At 38.0% G+C, this 22253-nt stretch overlaps 3 protein-coding genes across 9 annotated transcripts in view; all 3 read left to right on the top strand.

Moving 5' to 3' along the window:
- The first annotated feature begins 3 nt into the window (after positions 1-3).
- On the top strand, positions 4-21288 carry LOC134819151 (axoneme-associated protein mst101(2)-like). Of its 7 annotated transcripts, XM_063828931.1 has the most exons (10): positions 36-313; positions 1069-1231; positions 1424-1691; positions 1742-1969; positions 2298-2426; positions 2904-3017; positions 17326-17507; positions 17969-19605; positions 19745-19818; positions 20172-21288. In XM_063828931.1, exons 6-8 carry the CDS (start codon positions 3015-3017, stop codon positions 19200-19202), a joined length of 1419 nt encoding a protein of 472 aa, XP_063685001.1. In that variant the 5' UTR covers positions 36-313; positions 1069-1231; positions 1424-1691; positions 1742-1969; positions 2298-2426; positions 2904-3014; the 3' UTR covers positions 19203-19605; positions 19745-19818; positions 20172-21288. The 7 variants fall into 7 exon arrangements, with proteins under 7 accessions (XP_063684999.1, XP_063685000.1, XP_063685001.1 ...); XM_063828929.1 differs by having other exon boundaries at positions 4-313; positions 1424-1969; XM_063828930.1 differs by having other exon boundaries at positions 35-313; positions 1424-1951.
- The window catches only part of LOC134819152 (uncharacterized), a 77466-nt gene continuing 59952 nt past the window's right edge, over positions 4740-22253 (top strand). Inside the window, exon 1 of the mRNA XM_063828934.1 lies at positions 4740-4753. The gene's annotated coding sequence lies outside the window, so the exon portion shown is untranslated. The remainder of the gene's footprint in view (positions 4754-22253) is intronic.
- On the top strand, positions 19302-20734 carry LOC134820162 (putative uncharacterized protein DDB_G0282129). The gene is made up of 2 exons (XM_063830383.1): positions 19302-19605; positions 20172-20734. Exons 1-2 carry the CDS (start codon positions 19302-19304, stop codon positions 20732-20734), a joined length of 867 nt encoding a protein of 288 aa, XP_063686453.1.

Below are 22253 nucleotides of genomic sequence, written 5' to 3'. Positions count from 1 at the left end.
AGTTCGGATTCAAGCTCGACTTATTAGTCGCTTTATTTGCTGTTTTCTTGCACTCTTGGTCTTGTATAGTAATTAAATATGGCGCCAACATTGAAACTAGCGTCAATGCAGGAACTTCCCCTCAAGCATTATTTCAGGAGGTGCTATCGTTTTTATACCCGCAGGTGCTTGCATCTTTGATCTCCATACATCTCCATACAATCTAATCTATCTACGTGATCGCCGATCAGTCAGCACAGTCTTCAGGCAATTCCGTCTGGATACAACAGAAGCCGTTCATACAGCCGATAATTCTGTTTCTAGTGCAGAAAAGGTTCGTAAATTTCACTTCAAATATCTAGATGTGTGTACAATTATAATTCGATTTAAATATTTAAAAACATTAAACATATGTGATATTATATCGATACTAGTTTAACCCGTGCCTTCGCTATCGCAGTTGAATAACTATAAACGGTGCAAAAGCATGATCTCGCCCAGTCGAAAACGGCTGCAGTATAGTCAATTTAATTCTGAGCGCCCAACACTTATCGAATAGTAATACTTAATAGGCAATCTTGCGGCTTCTTCACTGGCTCTACTGCCAAATTACTTAATTATATATCAGAGCTCTAATTAGGGGAGCTGTAAATGGGGAGAGATAGTGTGAGAAAAAGTGAGACACTTTAGTACATGGGGTACAAAACCATCAATTAAACCAATCATCACCGGCCGATTTAGAAAAGCTTTGCTTATTGGCTTCGTCAGAGATTTGTCTAAACTATACCGAAAAAAGCACTCCCATAACTCTTACCGTTTTCTTGATTAAGTCGTTCGGAAATTACAGTTTACACACGCACAGACACACATTTTGGGATTATTCTTATTAGTATACATTATTAAAAACCTCCTGCAGTTGCTTTAGGCATCCATAAATGACATAAATAAATTTTGAAATGACTCCAAGTATAAGTTAAAGCCGGCCCTACACAGCTAGTACTGATTCCTAGGTTACAAGCCGTCCAAACTTGTGTACTGCTAACAGCATTCTAATGCTCTGCGGTTGATTTACAATCTCTTAATCCCCAGGTGAGATGAAGGAACAGGTTCAAGACGAGCGCTCAGCACCACTCAATTCCTAAGTTGGTGATCGACTCCCTTAAAGGCCCTCTATATATCTACATGCAGCACTCTTGATCCCTTAAAAGCTCTCTTTATATTAAGTATCTACATTCTACATGCAGCAATACAGGTATGTTGAGTTTCCTGTTATCAATTTTATAATACAGGCTGTATCATTATAATATTATTATATTAGAACGGTTCACAGGCTGCATCGAGCTATCATTTAACTCGCTCCTTTTTTAATCAACCTAAGTCAAATTTGCCTCATTTTTACTGTGCCCGATGCTAAAATATACATTTACCCATGAATCATTATCAGATGCTTGTCAGCTCTTGGAATCTTTCCAAATCCCAGTGGAAAAGAAGTGTTTAACCGAATTATTGGAGCGAGCAGTACCTAGATCTAATATTATTTCCTTTTATGGACTTTGGAAACAGCTACCAGATGTGCTTTAAAACTTGATGTAAACTAGAAATTTAGAATTTTCGGACATGTTATTGGTGTTGCAGAGACAAATCAACCAACCAATATGAAGCTGAGGAGTGGGGTGGAAATAATAATATTACTGCTAAATCAGCTGGAAAAGGTGGTGATGTAAGGGAAATAATGACATTACTGCTAAATCAGCTGGAAAAGGTGCTTTCTGACTCTCTTTGACGAATAATATCGCTGAGCCCTGATTAAGTATAAAGTTGGTGAGAGCAAACTTCTTCAGAATGACTTCATGTAAGATGTCTAAAATCCAGAAATTGAGCATACAGAATACAGATGAACTCAAAAGTGGAGCCTCATCGTCTTTGGGGATATATTAAAATGAGGTGGTCCGTGGTCTCGGAGAAAACGGAGGTTTATCCTCTAGGCTAGGTATCATATTGAAATACGTTATACAATTGAAGCATTTATTTTACAGTTAGTATAAAAAATAGCATAGTATTTTGGACATGTTGAGCCCATTGACGTGATTCTTGAAATAGCATACTAAATACGAAATACATACTTGATACAATAGCAGGAATCATGCCTTTAAAGGAGCTATGGACTCGTTTGGGGTGGATGTTGTATTTTAACAACTACGTGGTATTTTGCTATTTTGCTATTCACCTCAGTATGCCTTGCAGTGCATGTGTTTACTCTCCATTCGGCTACGTCCCCGTTCTTAGGATGATTTTATTTAGTATAATTACTCTTTCAGGTCTCTCTTATTGTAAAATGTGATGCTAGAATGCCAGGTGGCCTTTATATGACTGCAGAATATTTGAAGCTAAAATATGGTAAAACTGTAATACTTTTAAAATCTAGAGCATCTTTGAAGACGAGTTCGGTATGTTTATTATGTTACTTTTATCATATTCACGTTTATTTATATCGTTCATTACATAGTTATTGTTGAATATTGATCATTTAATTATTAGATTTTAATATTCTACCAATTACACTCGGCAAGTTATTGTTTTTACTGTTCCTACAATCGTATGGTGTCGTTATATCGTGGTGTTACCTATTGTTAAACAATGATTCAATTGTAGAAAGTGACTTGTTGCGCAACAATAGCTCATATACATATTAACAAAGGACTGTAACTTTAACTGGTAACATCATGGTATTACGTGATTATACATTTTGAAAGGCATAATTTTGAATAATTTTGGCTTAAAATGCCACTACGTAGACCCTAGTATTGATGATCGTTTAGCAAACTTTGTTTTACCCGTGAAATCTACTGGATAACGTTATACAGTATATTAGCACCATTGGTTTATTTTTGTTGTGACATTTGATAAAAATTGGTTTATTTCAGGAACAAATAATGATACAACCGACTTAACAATCTCTTCGTGTAGATTTCATGAACTGAGAAGAAACAAATCCTTGGATCTGCACAATTACTCCTCCCAGTCTTGCTGACATCATGGTTTGTTCCTTTTTTTCTCGATTGTTCTACATATTATTCGGTATTTTGAAGCTTATTGATAAGAACAATAAAAGTGCTAAATGTTTGGCTCTCCAGAGTCGTGTACAAGATTATTATATACCTATTGTATTCTAATTGCTAAAATGTTCGCTCTGTTCTGTGTTGTTTGTTACGGTGTGCACTGTGTATTCAATATGTTTGCATTAGGAAAATTGCGTCTTGATGCCCTCCTGAAAGTCACCGCTTGTCATTTGTGTGTGTCTACCGAAATTAAACAAGTTTCAGATAATAATTGTATGTCATGTTTAATAATTATTAACCTTTGAACAACCTCATCGAATTTACGCTCAACAAATATTATAATATTGGTTGATAATATTGAATATTATAATCGTTCTAAACCTCCTTATAATTTGACTCCTTTCTTCATAATATAGCACACGTGCTCCCATAGTCATTAGTAAATACAGTATGATACTTGTTAATATCATATTGTGCTATTGTTGAATGTTGTCGTTATGTGATTATTTGTATTATTGAAACCCCACTTGAAAAAGTATGTTAACGATTTGAATTTGTAAAAGAATGAGCTTCCGCCTAAAATAGCCCGATTTTAGTATCCACCTCGCCTTTTGTGTTTTGGGATAATCAAAATTCTGAGATTTACAGCTACTCAAACCCGTCATTCGGGACAAATCCAGTCAGCTAACCCTGGTGAAAATGTATCACAGTTAATGTGCAACAATTATATCACTTCTACTTACTGTCTTACATCACATGAAGAAGTTAATAATTTATATTATCCTCACTTTACATTTGCTGAACTCTCTTCTTATTCTGACAACTAATTTATCAAATATTTTTAAAATCAAGTATTATCAGTTAGTGAGTAATATAATGTTCATTGTTCATACTATTTGTTCATTCTTTGTGTAATCCTAGGCCTATTTTACCTGGGAACCATTTTTAGTTTCCTTTTTTTTCATCGTAATATCATGGTAAAAGTATCTACGGGCTAAAGCTAGACACTTTATTTGAAGCACAAGGCCACAACATTACGTTACAAATACAAAGAATTGTTCTTCACATTTCTTATAATTGATCTAGTATCTTTGTTTCACACAATAGAGCATAAGTTTTGTGGTTTATCCACTGGGCTTAGAGTTTGTGTTTAAGCTACCAAATTTTATTATTATTATTTTATTAATTAATAATTACAACATCATCTATTAATTGACCGTTTCACCTCAAAAAAGTTGTATGCTGGCGGAAAATTTACCTCGCTATTAATCAGTTTAACATTGTTTTATCACCCCACGCGCACGTGTTTATTGTTTATTAAACATACTGGGCACTGGCACTAATTATAAGATTAGTTCTCTTTTATTTCTCGTATATTATCATTCGGTTTATTTCTAGCGTTTCGACTACTTATTTAAAAAAAACCAATTTCAATTTAAAATACCTTATCGGACTTCATTTGACCGGGCATTGCGTGAACGGACATAATTTTAAACGGATATTGAAATGAACGCTCGACGGCATTCATAACCAGTATTTAATTTAACTACCTTATCGGACTTTATTTCAACGGAAATTAAAATGAACGCTAGGGCCTTCAGCGTCCAATTAATGTCCGTTCCAATCTTACTATATATAAAGCGAGACGATAAAGCGAGACGATAAAGCGAGACGTTTTAATACTTTCAACACTATTATATAACAAATAATTTGAGAATTGATGTAAATAAACGATGCAAAGACTTTCGAAGATCTAATCACAACCGCTTTCTTTTATTGTGTAGAAGTCCAGCCATGAAATATATATATATCTGTGCCATTTTACTGACACCACGGCATCAACTTTAACGCAACTTTCCGCAAAAACCGTAAAAGATATACAACTGAAACTTTTTTGACTGGGTTAAATGCTTTAATGGCCTTCAAATCAGCATGAAAAAATAAAAAATTGGCCAAGGAATAATAATTTTAGTGCCCAAAATTTGGACTCCCAAGTGGTGTCAAAAACGCGAATTAAATAGGTAATAATTATTTTAGTCTCTCGAGTCTTGACACCACTTTAGGGTTAGACGGGTTCCTGCTAGTAAATATAAAGTCCGATTAGGTAGATCGAAGAGCAACTGCCATGTCCTAAACTTTCATATTGATGATCTGGAATCTAGCCAATTCTGTCTTAATGCTCATCCGTACTTTTCAGAACATTGTCCATCCTCTTTATCGGGACTCAATATTAATTAGACATATTCAATTCAATACTGGAAGCATTCCTCTCTTTTCCACATAATTATGATAATTATAATACATTTTTTGCTCACCAATCCTCCTAGGTTTGTTACCTTTCAAGGAAAGTTTCGACTACATGCCTGAATAGACGTCCCAATTACATCGTCAGAGAAGAATTATAAACCTTTACATAGCCTCTTGACGTAACTCAAACACTCACGTGACACATTGACTGAAAAGTGGTTACCTAATATGTGAAGGACCACTAAGGGAGTAATGTGGTACACTCTCACTGATCGTGAATGGCACATGTTTTAAGAGGCTCTTAGTATGCCGTCTGCAGAAACTCTGAGAGTGAGCTCTAGTTACATATTATGTGTTTCTTTAGAAATAAGTCGCTGTATAAAAGTTAGAGTTATTGTTGTTTTAGTTAGTGGTTTGTATGCGATGTGGGGAAGGTTTTCATTGTTTCTTGATTCAAATTTACGTTTCTTTTCTTTTTTCTGCAACAGTTTTAACAATGTCAAGATTGTTAAAGTCTCAACGTGTCTCGTCCTTTGTGGTCGAAACTGACGCAGAAACTATCATGTAATACGTGGACTGTGCGTAAGTTTTCGTGGTTTGAGAGGATTAGGTTGAAAAATGTTAGAGTTTCCGCACAGTCTTCGCTTTTTTTCAATCTTACCATGTCAATTTTACCATAATCTTCTGTAGTTGTCCATTTGTTAATACTTTCTGTATTTGTTAAAACTTTCTGTATTTGTTACTTGAAAAACTCTTTATTTGCTACCAAAAAATGTCTCTGTCTGTTGTAATATTGTTTTTATGCAAATATTTCCTAGTTATACGCTGCCCTTTGTATAACTTCGGTTAGGATCAATTCTCCTCTTGTGGTCAAGTGTCTTGTCTAATTACAATCACTACAAATCTATTACATTTATTGAGGACGTTCCAGAAGGCAGTGATGCACGCCGCCGCCGGACGCCGCCGCGCCGGCACATTTTCACACGCCGCCACGCCGATACCTCCGAAGTCGGCGTAGCGTGAAAATTTAAAAAAATTTCAAAGCAAATTTTTGTTGCTACTTTTCCCATTCTTAGTAAGATTTTTCGAATCATTCACTGCATACCAGCTACTAGTTCTGAAATAGAAAGAGTATGGAGCCAGTCGGGGTTGATTTTGAACTCTATCTAGGAGATCCAAATTGTCAAACGACATTGTTTAGAATTTGATTTTTCTTAAATATAATTGGGACAATGTGAAGTCATCCTGAATGTAACTGAGTAGACTGAATAATGTTTCTTTTAACAAAAGGAAGACCTTTTTCTTGTATTAGCCGTTTAATATGAACATTCCTATTTATTGAAACTTAATAGGAATTAGGAATTAACAAAATTAGGTCATATTACAATAACAGTGATTAGGTCACATTACAATAACATTGATTCCAGGTATTGTAACACTTAAAGTCATTATACTCATGAAAGTACAAACTAGAGTTTTCTGATGGTAGCATTGATAATTGTAGTTCAGCGGGTGGATGTCGTATTTTATGGGGCTACTCGCTGCTATGAGGCCACTTCGTTACATTCATCATCACAATCACATTCAGCCACGCGACGTTTTCGCCATAAATGCTGTAAAAACCATACTTGTATTACACTATTATTTCATGCGCAATTTTTGTGGGCCTGGAAATTAAATTTTGACAAAATTATGTTCCACGCCGCCGAACGCCGCCACGCCGGGCCATTTTGGGCACGCCGCCGCCGGTTGGCGAAAAATGAACCGGCGTGCATTACTGCCAGAAGGAATGTATTGAATGTAGTTATTGAGGAGTCCTAACTCACCTCACGTCCGTATTATGGAGTTTTCTTTGTATTATATATATACTAGAAAGCCCGTGGTAACAGGGATGAAGCTTGTATAAGTAGTATTATTTGAAAGAAAGTTTTAATCGCGTCAAAAGATATCCATCCCAACCGAAGATACGGCCGATTTAAATGTTAAACACTTTAAACACACAACGTAATTGTGCACGTGCTCATTCAAACACCGTTGCTATGCAACTTTTTTTATACCTAACTTCATATTTCTCGTCTGATTTGCACGTGGGCGGTCGTACAGTGTACAGACAAAAAGAATTTTCTGAATTATAGTAAAGATTAAGTAAATCTGAAATCTCCGTCTCACAAGGAATCATGAAATCATTATCCAATTTACTTTAAGAGGACCACAAAAACGCCGTAACACAACGATAATTGATGCAAAACTGTGAATAAAGCTATTATATATATTGAGTTTTGTGGTATTGAAACGGCTATTGCTTTGATATCCATACCTCTTAATCTAATAGTAAGCATATGATCGAATTTTATTCAACCGACCCACTTCAGCCAGTTTCGTTCCGTTTCCACAAAATATTCACAGGCCGTGCTTATTCTTGAAAATGAGACATATCTTGAATTTTAAATTAATATCGTAAAGGTAAGCGATCCTCAGGATTGCATTGCCTTAGTGTTGCCACGTACTCTTCACCCTTACTGTCCTGTAATCCTACACGCCCTCCCGGCTCCCCTAGCCTCACTATCTACTCAATTTACCATTTGCTGTTATCATTCCCCCTTCCGAGTTGTGCGTACTATTTTATTCCATTATCTACCTCTCCTCACGACTTTACGTGTCCTCATAACATCAGTATCTTCCCTCATAATATTTGTAACTTTGCCTCATAGCATTTTTCCATTTTCTTGCTTTGTTTTGTAGTCTCAAGACAATTATTACACACGTACCGTTAGCCTTGTTCTCTACCAAAGGAAGGATTTATCCGCTGGCACAGACTGAATGGTACATTATGGTACATTATTGTACATTATTGTACATTATGGTACATTATTATATGGTACATAATGGTACATAATGGTACATTATGGTTCATTATGGTACATTATGGTTCATTATGGTACATAATGGTACATTATGGTACATAATGGAACATAATGGTACATAATGGTACATAGTGGTACATAATGTTACATAATGGTACATTATAATTATTTCTTAAAATATGTGTTTGTTCTCTTCTCTTAAACAGCTTTAGCGACAACAGACGATCACGACCAGTATCAATTGTTTAGAATTTGGCAGCTCTCGGGTCCATTGTCATTAAAACTGTCTCTGAAAAAGATAACAAAGATATATGTTTTGTACTAATAATTAGTAATTACTGTGTGTTGGCAGACTGTAGATAAAGTAGCGCTTAGGCCCTCATAATGCGAGATGTGGACTATCACACCTACCAGTCACGTTTGTCTTATTGTATAAATTACTTGAGGTATCGATAAAATCATCAACCACACAGATTCACTTAACTTAAACCGATTGTGGCTGATCAGTATGTGATTTTGTGTCCTTGTGTACGGTACTTCTCACATTTAAGGTGGAAGATTAGAGCAATTCCGCACAGTCTTCGTAGTTTTGTCAACCTCTAAATTTATATCTTTGTTACCAAAACTTTCTGGCGTCTGTATTTGTGGTAACAAGGTATTTTAATGCGACCTTCTCCCAGAAATTGTTGGGAAATCAGCCATTGCCCTTTAAACAGCTGTAATTTCGGCTAGGATCAATATTTCTTGCTGTGGTAAATGGCCCAGTAGTACAAATCCAGGATTTCCATTGATGGTGGGAATTTTGGCAAAATTGTGGTTTTTCCGTTGACTTTTTTGTTATTTTAACGTGACTTCCTTCACCTCAGTATACACAGTACTGCTACTCTTGTATTTGTTTTTGCATGTAGTTATATTATGCCCCATTATGCCAGGAAGAATGTTACCATTTGGCGGCCGCTCTTTTATCTTTGAGATATTTCTATATTTGAATGAAGTGCCTTGGTCTAGATCTAGATGTAGACTTTACTATGATGGTTCAAATTACGCGTAATAAGGAACTAAGGTACGTTAGCTCTATATCAAATACCGTTTTACTATTCCGTCTTTATTATTCCGTCTTCGCCAGAAATCTGATCTGATCTCAGTGGACGCTCCCGATAAACTCATGTCTAATATTAGTATCCTACATATATAGATATCGTCAATAATTGTATTATCTCATTCCGGCTTTCACATTTCTTGTCCAGTTTCCAGGATCGATAAGAAATGAGTGGGTCCGCACCATCAACCCGTATTATAGCAATGCACCCTGTCTTATCCAGCTTAACTGTTCAACCGTAAACACCAAACTACAGAGTATTTTATTTTCTGCGGAACTAATATATATATATATAATAACGGTCAGGGTCATCACCGTTTAACTTCACTTCCTCTTTCTAGTAACTGCTCCGGCTCCTGCAGCCATCATTTCTGCAGGATTCTGTTCGTTTCGTCTGGTGTAGAGATTAAATAAATTCTTTTCCGCTATGTACTCCATTTTGTTGGTTTCTTTGAATCTGGTGATAAGTAAGATCTTGTGTACCACCAGATTGTACCACCAGATTGTACCACCAGATTGTACCACCAGATTGTACCACCAGATTGTACCACCAGATTGTATCACCAGATTGTACCACCAGATTGTACCACCAGATTGTACCACCAGATTGTACCACCAGATTGTACCACCAGATTGTACCACCAGATTGTACCACCAGATTGTACCACCAGATTGTACCACCAGATTGTACCACCAGATTGTACCACCAGATTGTACCACCAGATTATATCACCAGATTCAGAGAATATTAAGATAAAGTTGTGATTGATAAAATGTTGTTAAAGTAATCTTCAAGTTTAAGTATAGGTGGTCGTCTTCAAAGTTGCCATATACTTTACAGTTTACACTGACCAGGATAATTATCTTCTATTACCGTTAAGTTCCTAGCAATTTGTCTTTTATAAAAACAACATTGGGAAATTGTGGTTGTTAACATAGGCATAAACCTAGCTTACCTCCTACACTTAACTTAAGATATTTGACAATTGTTTTAGCTAGTAATTAGTAAAGATAAAGCTAGCTGGCTAGTATAGTGCCTTTTTAAATATTTTGTGAATGTCTTACTGAGCGCTTCTTAAAAGTTAATTGTCTTTCAATCCACAAATTGGTGGTTCGAATCACAGCGTCACCTAGGGAGCTGGAGTGAGCCAAATATTTTCGATGCAACCTCGGCCTCCCCGGTAACTCAGCCGAATGATCGGGAACGTGATTAAGTGTTGAATGGGCAAATGCACATTGCAGCGAAGGAAGTATGAAGTATACTTCCTTAACCGTCGCTGACCCGATCGTAACTGTACCCTCGACTCCTGTAATTACCCAGTTACATTGTAACCATATGACTGTTTGTATAGCCCGAACTAAAACAAGTAATAAAATACAGTACAGTTGATGGGGACACTCATAGAACCACGTTTATGATACCTTGCCAGATAAATAGCGAGGAGGATGTTAGTTAGAGATGTATTGAGGATGTTAGTTCCTTTTTAATTAGAACGGCCACCATCGTCCATCAGTGTTCACTATTAAGGCACCACGGGGACTGGTGTACATCGTTACAGTATTCCAGGCGAATTAGCTCTTGGTTTTATACGAACAATCTCTAGATATCTGCCATAAATTTAGGGGTAGTTATCTGGTAAACTGGTAGTTTGACTGTATCTTTAACTATAACTGCAGTGTAGAGCATTCTGCAGGGTAGTTATCTGGTAAACTGGTAGTTTGACTGTATCTTTAACTATAACTGCAGTGTAGAGCATTCTGCAGGGTAGTTATCTGGTAAACTGGTAGTTTGACTGTATCTTTAACTATAACTGCAGTGTAGAGCATTCTGCGGGGTAGTTATCTGGTAAACTGGTAGTTTGACTGTATCTTTAACTATAACTGCAGTGTAGAGCATTCTGCAGGGTAGTTATCTGGTAAACTGGTAGTTTGACTTATCTTTAACTATAACTGCAGTGTAGAGCATTCTGTAGAGTGGTAAACTGGTAGTTTGACTGTATCTTTAACTATAACTGCAGTGTAGAGCATTCTGTAGGGTAGTTATCTGGTAAACTGGTAGTTTGACTGTATCTTTAACTATAACTGCAGTGTAGAGCAGTCTGCAGGGTAGTTATCTGGTAAACTGGTAGTTTGACTGTATCTTTAACTATAACTGCAGTGTAGAGCATTCTGCAGGGTAGTTATCTGGTAAACTGGTAGTTTGACTGTATCTTTAACTATAACTGCAGTGTAGAGCATTCTGCAGGGTAGTTATCTGGTAAACTGGTAGTTTGACTGTATCTTTAACTATAACTGCAGTGTAGAGCATTCTGCAGGGTAGTTATCTGGTAAACTGGTAGTTTGACTGTATCTTTAACTATAACTGCAGTGTAGAGCATTCTGCAGGGTAGTTATCTGGTAAAGTGGTAGTTTGACTTATCTTTAACTATAACTGCAGTGTAGAGCATTCTGTAGAGTGTAAACTGGTAGTTTGACTGTATCTAACTCTCTTAGTTCAATATCTTGAAGGAGAGGTATCTATAGTTGATGATCTCACCAAATACTGCTATTTATAAGTATGTCTCACTATAAATATGTCTCATTGATAATTCGAATCGTCTGATCATTGATGGTTACCGCAGCAACTGGGTGGCAAAAAAAGCAAATTACTGAAACATGTACTCCAATATCGTGTCCCCTCTCTCTCTCTCTCTCTCTCTCTCTCTCTCTCTCTCTCTCTCTCTCTCTCTCTCTCTCTCTCTCTCTCTCTCTCTCTCTCTCTCTCTCTCTCTCTCTCTCTCTCTCTCTCTCTCTCTCTCTCTCTCTCTCTCTCTCTCTCTCTCTCTCTCTCTCTCTCTCTCTCCTCTCTCTCTCCCCTCTCTCTCTCTCTCTCTCTCTCTCTCTCTCTCTCTCTCTCTCTCTCTCCCCTCTCTCTCTCTCTCTCTCTCTCTCTCTCTCTCTCTCTCCCCCTCTCTCTCTCTCTCTCTCTCTCTCTCTCTCTCTCTCTCTCTCTCTCTCTCTCTCTCTCTCTCTCTCTCTCTCTCTTTCCCTCTCCTCAATACCTGCCACTTTGTAATTTTACCCTTATTTATTTATAGACAGAATGTCCCTCCTTTTCTCTTTTCCAAACCACTAATTAGTGCTCCAATTTCTGTAGGATGTTACAGTGTTATATTCATGTTATATTCTGCCATGTTATCCCTTTTTTGTCTCCTCAAATACTACTTTAATTGTTACTATCGAGAGCTATATAATTTTGACTTTTCTCTTTTGCTAATAATATTTACTAGCGATATCATTGCATAATTTTGTGTTCATTCGGGACGAGTTTTGATTAGAGTGCGCTATTTATTTTAAATTTTCCTTTGTTTTAAAGTTTTCGCCCAAGATTAGAATTTGACTTTAAAGCTTATTCTAGATATATTATATAATACTAGAAAGCCCGTGATCACATGGAGAAAGGTAATAGTATTCTTTGGTAGTTCGTTTTTATCGCATCAAAAAATATCCGTCACAACCGAATAATTACAAATTACAGCCCATTAAAATGTAGTTCGCACTGAACAGTGAACACAACGTAATTACCACAAACCGATAACAATCTTTCATGCACGTGCACGTGCGTGTAACAACCCTCGTTACTACGGTTACCATATAACTTCCTATTTCTCATCTAATTTGCACGTGGGCGGTCGTACAGCAGAAATAATTCTCTGAATTATAGTAGAGATATATGTATAATGTATAGTAAAAACCCTATTTACTACGGACTTAAGGGAAGGAAAAACCAGCGGTAAATCGGGGTTTCCAGTAAATCGGGACGTAATAAATATGGGGTTTACTTAAATACTGTATAAGGCTAATCTACAAGTTTCATAACGCTTTGAATTGATTTATTCTATTTCTAAATTCAGTTTTAAAAGTTTCCCAAGTCTTTGTCGGAAACCTCTGGTACCAATCTTGAAGATTGAATTGATTTCACATAATCGAGTTAAAAAATATTTATGTCTTCGTTCCCTTGCAGATCAGAGTAAATATCAACAAAGACTTGATTCAATTTTTTTTTGGTTTTTCTTGTCGTTAAGTATTATCTGTAATGATAGTGAATTTCGTTTTGATGAATTTAGGATTTTCTCCCTTTGGTAATGGTTTATTTGGTGCATGCTGCATTGGTGCATTTTCGTATTTGTGCCACTAAATTGGTTACTCCTAAAATGATTTAAATTCTTACATACTCAAAGTTAAGTGATATTCGTTTAACATATATATTTGTTAACAATTCTCCTAAAAACTTATTATTCATTCAATTTGCTTTCAACGTAATACTTGAATCTTAGTGCGATAGATGATACCTTTTTGCACACAAGTTTTTTGCAAGTTTTTGCCATCATGTCCAAAACCTTCAACGGAAATTATCGCGTTGCAACCCAGGCCAACTGTATGCTAACTTTCAATTTTTCTATAATTTTGAGGTGGGGCTCTGACACAAAGCTGAAACAGTAACATGCACAATTCACATTTTAAGCGGGCATATCCTGTCTAAACCCAGGATACACTACAAGAAGAATTTGTTTTAACTTTGTATGAATGAAAAGCATTAATATAAGGACAGTTTCTTATCACTTTCATAATTATGGAAGTTTTTGGCAATTTAAACCTCCCAAGTCGTACTCAAACACTTTTAGTTGCAGTTTTATCAAGATGCATAGTTGATAATTTCATTGTTTGCTCTAGATCTTTTGGCCGGAAATTTTGTTCCGGACAACGTGGCAACAACTTGCAATATTTATTGTTTGTAAATGTAGCGCGCGGCGCCCCTCATCCCAAACCGTGCCAAGTTGTTAAACCTTGGCCATGTTAAGCACGCTCGTTCTTATACTTATCGTGCAGAATTTAGGGATAATTAGGGGCACAATTGTATTACAGGTGCCCTCACCCCTGCAAGTTACTTTACAACGACTCTCACAGATGTTTTATAATCGGTGACTGGGCTCTCTCTCCCTTCTTACACCCTCTGTACACCACACACTTGTTGCTAGATTTAAGGACGTAATGGGGCTTGTGATATAGCGGGCTAGTGTAGGCTAGAAGCAGTCTCTCTCTCTCTCACTCTCACACATTGTCTTTTGTTATGTAATGCCATGCTACATGTAACCCATTCTCTCTCTTCTGTGACTCTTGACTGTAATCAAACCATGAGCCTTGGTCCGGCCGAGCCGCAGGATGAAGATTCTAACGAAAGCTTCAAATCGAATGCAACACTGGAACTTGAATACTCGTTTGTTCCATGCCCGAAAAAGACTGTATTTGTGAGCTTGAAAAGCATGCTTATCAAACGAACTAATATCAGAGATGAATCTCAGAGAGGTCCGTGTCGATTGATGAATAGTATTGTGGAAGATCGAGTTGTACCCGCAGTTTGTGACTCCTCCACATCTGATCCCTTCTGTGGTGTTGGTGCAGCTGCTGATAGTTTTGTTGATGTCGATTCATCTGTTGTAGTTGTTGTCAGCTCAGATGTGATCACTGAAGACTCAAAATGCATCCCTGAAGAATCAAAATTTACCCCTGAAGTGTCAGAACATAATCATATAGAGTCAATATTTCATCCTAAAGAGACACATTTAAAACCTGAAATATCACATTTTAAATCTGAGGAATTAAATATGAACCCTGAAGATACCTCCAATCTGAACCCTCAAGACTTCTTTGACTACGAATTCCCACAATCAGAAACAGATACTGTTAACGTAGAAACCGTAGAACCAACAGAATTCAGTGTGAAGGAAGAAAACGTAGAACCAACAGAATTTAATGTGAAGGAAGAAAACGTAGAACCTGCAGAAATTACTGTGAAGGAAGAGAAAATCGAACCAACGGTATCAAATTGTGAAACAGAAAACAGCATTTTGTCAACTGAAATGGGGCATGGTGCTGAACCTTGTACTGTTGTGATGACTGAGGATGTTCTGTGTGACATACAAGCAAATTATACCATAAGTGAAATGGAATCCACATCAGACGTGAAACCAGACTCTCACGATTCAACAAGGATAGACGAAAGTGTGTCTAAAGATAAAGTAAAAATGTCTCGAAGCGAACGATCCCGGTCGAAAAAGTGTTCTTATTCAAAGTCTAAGTCTAGGCGTTCCTGCTCTAAATCAAGAAAGCGATCAAAATCACGATCCAAGTCAAAGAACAGCACTCGTCGGAAGTCTAGGTCAGTATCTAGAAACAGGTATCGATCAAGAAGATCAAGATCCAAAGGAAAACATCCAAAGTCAAGAAACAGAAGAAGGAGCAGGTCGAGATCCAGGCCAAGAAGGAAGCCAAGGTCACTTTCAATCTCATTTAAAAAGTCGAGATCTCGTTCTAGGAGAAAGTCACCACCGCGTTCCAAAAGGAAATCAAGATCACGTTCGAGAAAGAAATCTAGGTCACGCTCAAGGAGAAAATCACTATCCCATTCAAAGAGGAAATTCAGAGAAATATCGAATTCAAGGTCCAGAAGAAAATCCAGATCAAAATCGCCTCACAAGTCGCTTAAAAGTTCTCCAAAAGTAGAAAATTCTACCCTTCCAATTGCTGACCTGAATGACATCGCATCAATGATAAAAATTGAAGATGTACTCCTCCCCAGTACGAGTGGTGACCAGAACGAGAGTGCACCTATAATCAAAGAAGAAATTGAAAACCCTGCTGAATCTGTATTTATAAAATCCGAGACAATGGATCCACCTGAAGAACAGAAGAGTATTTTGTCATGTGACCCCACTCCCAAACCAGCTAACATTACCCTAAGATTAATGAAGATGGCTTCAGAAGAGTCAGAAGCAGTACCTTGCAGTTCTAAATGTGAACAGAAACCCCCATCCTCTGATCCCATCAAATTGAGGGACAAATCGAGATCTAGGTCTAGGAAAAGGTCTGACAGAAAGTCTAGATCAAGGTCTAGAGGGAGAGCAGATAGTGGTGGTAAAAGAGATGGATTGCAAGGTTTCTATTACAGTAGGTACGAAGTTATGAAACAAAGAATACTAAACACACCCATCAAGGATTTTCAAAACATATCCAAGATGTCTGGAATGTCCTCTGATGGATTCTTCAACTGCGAGGGAACGAATATAGGGATACCTGGGGCAAACAAGGATGATGAGTCTGATGAGTTTGTTCTCCCTCCACTAAATTTAAGGGTAACTACATTTTTATTTTTACAGCTATTTCCTTGATCTGCTTCAAATTATTGGTGTTTCTCACTGCGTATTTTCCCATCTAATATGCGCTATACTTGATTTTTTCGCATTACTTTCTAAGATGAAATTATCGGCGGACAGTGGTCTGTTTTACCCGTGGGTATATTATTTTGCTTGAAAAATCACTGATAACACCTTTTAGGTTTTCGTTGCTGCTGATCATAATAAGAACATCTTTTCAACGATAGCACATTGCTGTTTCCACAATAACTGTCTCTTACCTCTACCTATACGATAACCTTTTTACTGAGACATGATTCTCGTTAAGTATATTCGAGGATTGTACGGCCATGGTTACGAACGAGAGTAACTACTCTTGTTCGCGTGAGTGTGAAATTACACGCAATACACTGGCTGATGTGGTGTGATGGAGAGTAAAGAGGGGGATTACATCCGTTTTGTGTACAATAAGTAGCTCCAGTTTAGTCTACTACACGTGTCGGCAGATTAGTCTAAATCTCTAGACCACGATATTTGGTCTTCCCGTGAGATGCAGAACAAAGGAGATACTACAATGACAACTCGCTGTTTTCTACCATATCACTCTTAAACACAAGGAAATATTTGGTAACTGCACTCGGAGGAGGGGCTCATGCTCGTGAACTTGTAGATTGTAGAAAGTGTTTGTGTCCTTGATTCTGTGTCACCCCCTTTAGTCCAGTAGTAGAATGGTAGAATTATTATTTCAATATATGGGTTAATTTCTGTCCGATATTTGCTATTTGTATCATATCGTATGTCTTTTGCATCATCTCTTTTTCTAGCCAAAATAAAATCATTCGAAATCAGATTATAAAAGCCAAATAATGATTTTCCCTCTTTTCCTAACCACGAACTTCCCTCAGGCGACTAGTGGAAGACCTAGCTCCATGGTTTGGGTAGGTGGATTACCTGAAGGATACACCAAAGCAGAAGTGGAACAAGCCTTTGATAACTTCGGGGCCATATCTAATATAGTGGTGTCGAAGTCTAGAGCCGCTGGAGGCAGTTACACCCCTGGATACGCTTTCATAGAGTTTAAGAAAAAGTAAGTTTTCTCTCGTTGATCAAATGTCCTAATTTGTGTATGCCATCTGCTGCTCGGCTAATTAGTAATTATATAGCCGAGATCACGGGCCACTCTATTGTGTCTTGTAGACAGGCTGTACAATCTCTCTGAGTATAATTAGAACAGAGGATGCATGATATTATTATTGAGAATGGGGGATATGACTATTCATATTGTGCTCTGCTCCTTGATTAATGATTATGTAATTACTCTAATTACGACGCTATGCCAGTTAAGTTGGTCACGACAATAAGTCCTGACCACCTTAGCAACTGACGTTAAACCCTAGCATTTCCTTGACAGAACATTCAAGTCCAAACCCATCTTAACAGTAGCCAATACGATTTGTTCGATGAAGCAAATGAGAAATGAAACAAATACATTTGAAACTGAAAAGAAATAAATTTAAAACGTTGAAACTGATCTTCTACTTATTTCAGATCAGCGGCAGAGGCAGCAGTTGCGTTGATGGACCAGAAAAGAGTTAAAGGATGCACTATTAAGGTGGAATTTGCTCGGTCTCGACACATGATGGCCCCTACCAGAATGAGTCGCAGTCCTAGCCTTCCTCGTAAGAAGATGAAGAAGCGAGACTCTTCTAGCTCTAGCTCTGCTGCGTCGGCTTCCTCTTCCAGTGAAGATGACGGAAGCGATTCCGGTACTGAGCGAAAGAAGAAACTAAAGCGTAAGATGAAAAAACTAAAGATGGAGCTGAAAATAGAAAAGAAAATGAAGCAGGCACAAGCTTCCATGGAACAGCCGCCAGCAATACCCATGGAATTGATTCAGCAGCCGGACTTTTCCGGACATACTCCGGATATGAGTTCGATGATGTCTTCTGGAGATATCAGAACTCCGAAACTCGGATCTCATGAACCCTCTCCAGAAATCAAAAAGAAGAAAAAGGGTTCAGATACGAGTAGCTCCGACAGTGCTAGTGAAGAAGAAATGACGAAAAAGAGGAAGAAAAAGATGAAAAAGAAGAAAGATTCATCTGATGAGGAACCGCCTAAGAAGAGCAAGAAGAAGCAAAAGAAGGTGGAATCGGATTCTTCGGAGTCAGAATCAGACGATCCTTCTAGAAAAGAGCGGAGAAGAAAGATCGAAAAACTGAAGCTTCTGAAAACAGCTATGATGAAGGAATTCAAGAACAGCGACGATTCATCTGACTCAGCTGCGGAAAAGAAAGCGAGAAAATCGAAGAAAGATCTGAAAAAGGCTAAACTCATGAAGCTCATGGACAAATTTTTAAGTGAAGAGAACTCTGACGCAGAAGAGGACAGTGATGCTGGCAAGAAGAAAAAGAAGAAAAAAGCGCCCAAAAAGAAAAAACGAGCAAAATCTTCCTCCAGTGAGTCTGAGAGCGGTTCGGATATGTCAGATTTGGGATTGAAACTTTCAAAGAAAGAAAGAAAAATTCTAGAGAAAAAAGCAAAAGAGAAGATCATTAAGAAAGCCTTAGCAAAGGCTGCAAAGAAAAGTTGCAAAAAGAAAAAAAGTCTGCAGAAAAGGAGGCCTCAGTTGAAGCTGAAAAGGGGAAAAAGAAAAAGAAGAAGAAAGATGAGGAAGAGGATAACTCAACACAATCAGGACAGTCTGATAGCGATGATGGTAAAGGAGGGAAACGTAAGGAGAAAAAAAGAAAGAAAAAGGAGAAAATGTCCCCTAGTGTAGAAAGAGAGGCTGAGAACGTTGACGAACGGGCAGAAGATCCTGGTAGATCAAATCCTGAAGTGGAACCTGAGGAGGAAACAAATGTTGGACGGGTGAAAAATGGTAGCAAAGCGAGCTCTTCTAAGTGGGACGCCTCAAGAAGCCCTAGTCCTGAAAAAGAAAACAAGACCAGCAGGCGGGTACATGACGAAACAGAAACCTCCGAGAAACCAGATGGGCCCAACTTTGGTCGAGGAGCAGCTCACTACAGAAATCTGGCAATTAAGACTGATTTTGACAAAGGTAAAAGATCAAAATCGAGGGGTTCTGACTCAGATGCATCTCAAGAACGATCCAGGAACTACAGAGGTCGATCCTCTTCGAACGATTCCAAAGAGAGGTCAGCTTCTTCCAGACGTGGCAGGTTGGTTTGAAATACGGATACATCATTGTCATACCTTGAATTAAAGATACATCATCTACGAACTGTTCGAACTTTTATCCTCTAACTTTTTATTAAGTCTAACTTTTAAACCGCTTTTCGTTTAACCCACCTGTTTCAGGTCTTCGTCTCCAGTGAAAGAGAGAAGTAGATCAGTTTCACGAGAAAGGAATAGAAGGCGTTCTCGTAAATCAGGTAAACAACAATTTTATCTAGTTTTTATTTAAGGTTGTATGGTTTTTTGGCTCTCTTTCAAGTCTCAATTCATGGGTAAATTGGCTGAATCCAATTATTTATAATATACGTATCATACCTTACATCTTCTATTATCATAATATTATCATTCTTCGATTGGCTACTTTATCCAATTTCTGTGCTATTTTAATAATAGATCTATAACGCTAACTCAATGACTATACTTAACTTCAGTCACTAAAAAAACTGCTAAATCCTCTTAACTATCAACATTTTAGGTTCTCTTAAACGTAGCACTAGTATCCTACAAACACGCGGTATTGGAATTGGTATTTGAGAGTTCTGTATTACAGGCAGCCGATCAGACGACGATTATGACTCTAGGAACAGGGATCACCGCACTACTAACTACCACGATAACCGCAATTACCGCGGACGGGGCGGTGGTTACCGCGGCCGGGGCTACTACAACAATTACAAACCCTACAACAACTACAACCCGAGATACCGCGGACGAGGGCGGTTCAACAACTACCGTGGTAACTTCTACAACAATAACTACAACAACAACAACAACAACAACAGATACGCGGAGAGTAAGTATGACCGAGACGTGAAGGAGTACCGGGACCGAAGAAAGAGACACTCTTCCTCCAGAAGCAGGTCACGCGACAGACCCTCGTCCAGCCGGGACAGAAGGAGCAAGTCACGTGAGAGGAACAGGAGGTCACGATCACGTGACAGTGATCACAGGGAGCACAAGAGGGAGGTGAAGATGGATGAGGGGCAGCAGGACCGGGGCCCGGAGAACAGTTCCTCGGCAGCGCCTCACAGCTCAGAGGATCCCATTCCTACACATTCCGAGTTCGAGAGTCAGCAGCCGGAGGTTACCATTGATATTGAGTCCTTGGGCTGATAGACTGTTTTGTATCCCATCAGATCTGTGATTATCTTTTATATTGTTAATATTAATCGCTAAGTTTGTCGTATGCGAGACTACGTTTTTTCATTTTATTTAATGGCACAAACACCATTGTGTTATGTGTATTGGAATCTTGTGATAGTGATAGTTGTTACACTTTCAGTAATGTTTTTGGTGTCATGAATGTGATGGTTCGTTCTTAAGTTTAAGCTTTACTTTTAAATTTTAAATATCTTCACCAACACTTTAGTTAAATTACAACATGTTTTTCAGAGGTTTATTAATGGAGCCGGTTATACGCAACTCGTTATCATTGCTTTTTCCTTATTTGAGCTTTTGGTTTTTAGTTTTGCAGATATGTTATAACGGTAACGTTAGTTATAATAAGTAGTAATTTGTTATATTCTACCGTTATTATCAATTGAAAACGGATTTGTTTATGGTCCTTTTCTACGCGATTGAATTTGAATACATTTATGCTGGTAGCTTCAGATTTGACTTTTTGATGTGCGTTTATTTTTCAAATGATTATTTATCAACCATAAAGATATGACTGTTTTATTTGTTTATCGGACCAGTGGCGCGGCGGGAGGAGGGGGATATCAAATCGCATGACTTTCACATAGCCATGTGTATACGCGTACTGCAAAACTACTGAACCAAAATACCTTACTCCGCGTCAGTCACACCCAGGAACCCTTACAGTTACAGTTACTGGTAGGGGTAGTAACTGGAGGACTTCGCCGCGCGAACTAGCATTCTTATAGCATTCATCTTCGTCGATCTCGATGGGTTGACATCGTCAATCAAAATAACTCTACACTCTATCTTCTAAATTTTTCTAAAAGTTGATATGAATCGATGTATTTTTGGACGCTGATTCCGAATCACCCTCCATACATGACATATATCCAAGGGTAAAAATGCTCCCCTGGCGAGACATTGGCGAAAAACTGTCTCGATCACGTGATATGACCATATATAATGATATTAGTATTACTATTAGGAAGTTGGTCTAATTTCTCGTCACGGTTAGGGTTTCAGAATATGCTTTTGTTTGGGATTGGCTTAAGGTTAGGAATAGGATCAGATTAGAGTATTAGGGTTTCGAATTACCAATTACTGGGCCGCGTTCAGCCTGTCATTCCGCCTAATCTCTATTCGGCGTTTATCTCTACTCTCTATCATGTTTATGAACATGATAGCCTGAGGTCCCCAGGTAAGGTTTCGAATAGTCGTTCAGGGTCAGCTAGACTTAGAGAACGGGTTGAAAAAGTCACCTGACAGTCGAGTGATTAATCATCATCCTAAAACTGTAGAACTAGAAGTACCATGTGTCTGACGTTATTAACATTATTTTGATCTCCCTAGGTTGTAGGTGATGCTCCCTTGCCGTAAAAAGCCGAACTAGTCACAAGCAGATCGCCTTGAGATGAGTTGTTTCCATTTTTCATGGCCACCATCAATCTTAACATTCTACATTGTGACTTTATACCATCATCACTGACTCTGT

This window comes from Bolinopsis microptera, chromosome 8 (genome assembly GCF_026151205.1).
Source record: "Bolinopsis microptera isolate Bmic1 chromosome 8, MBARI_Bmic_1.0, whole genome shotgun sequence".
Lineage (NCBI taxonomy): Eukaryota > Metazoa > Ctenophora > Tentaculata > Lobata > Bolinopsidae > Bolinopsis > Bolinopsis microptera.
This window is presented reverse-complemented; position numbering and strand designations above follow the sequence as displayed.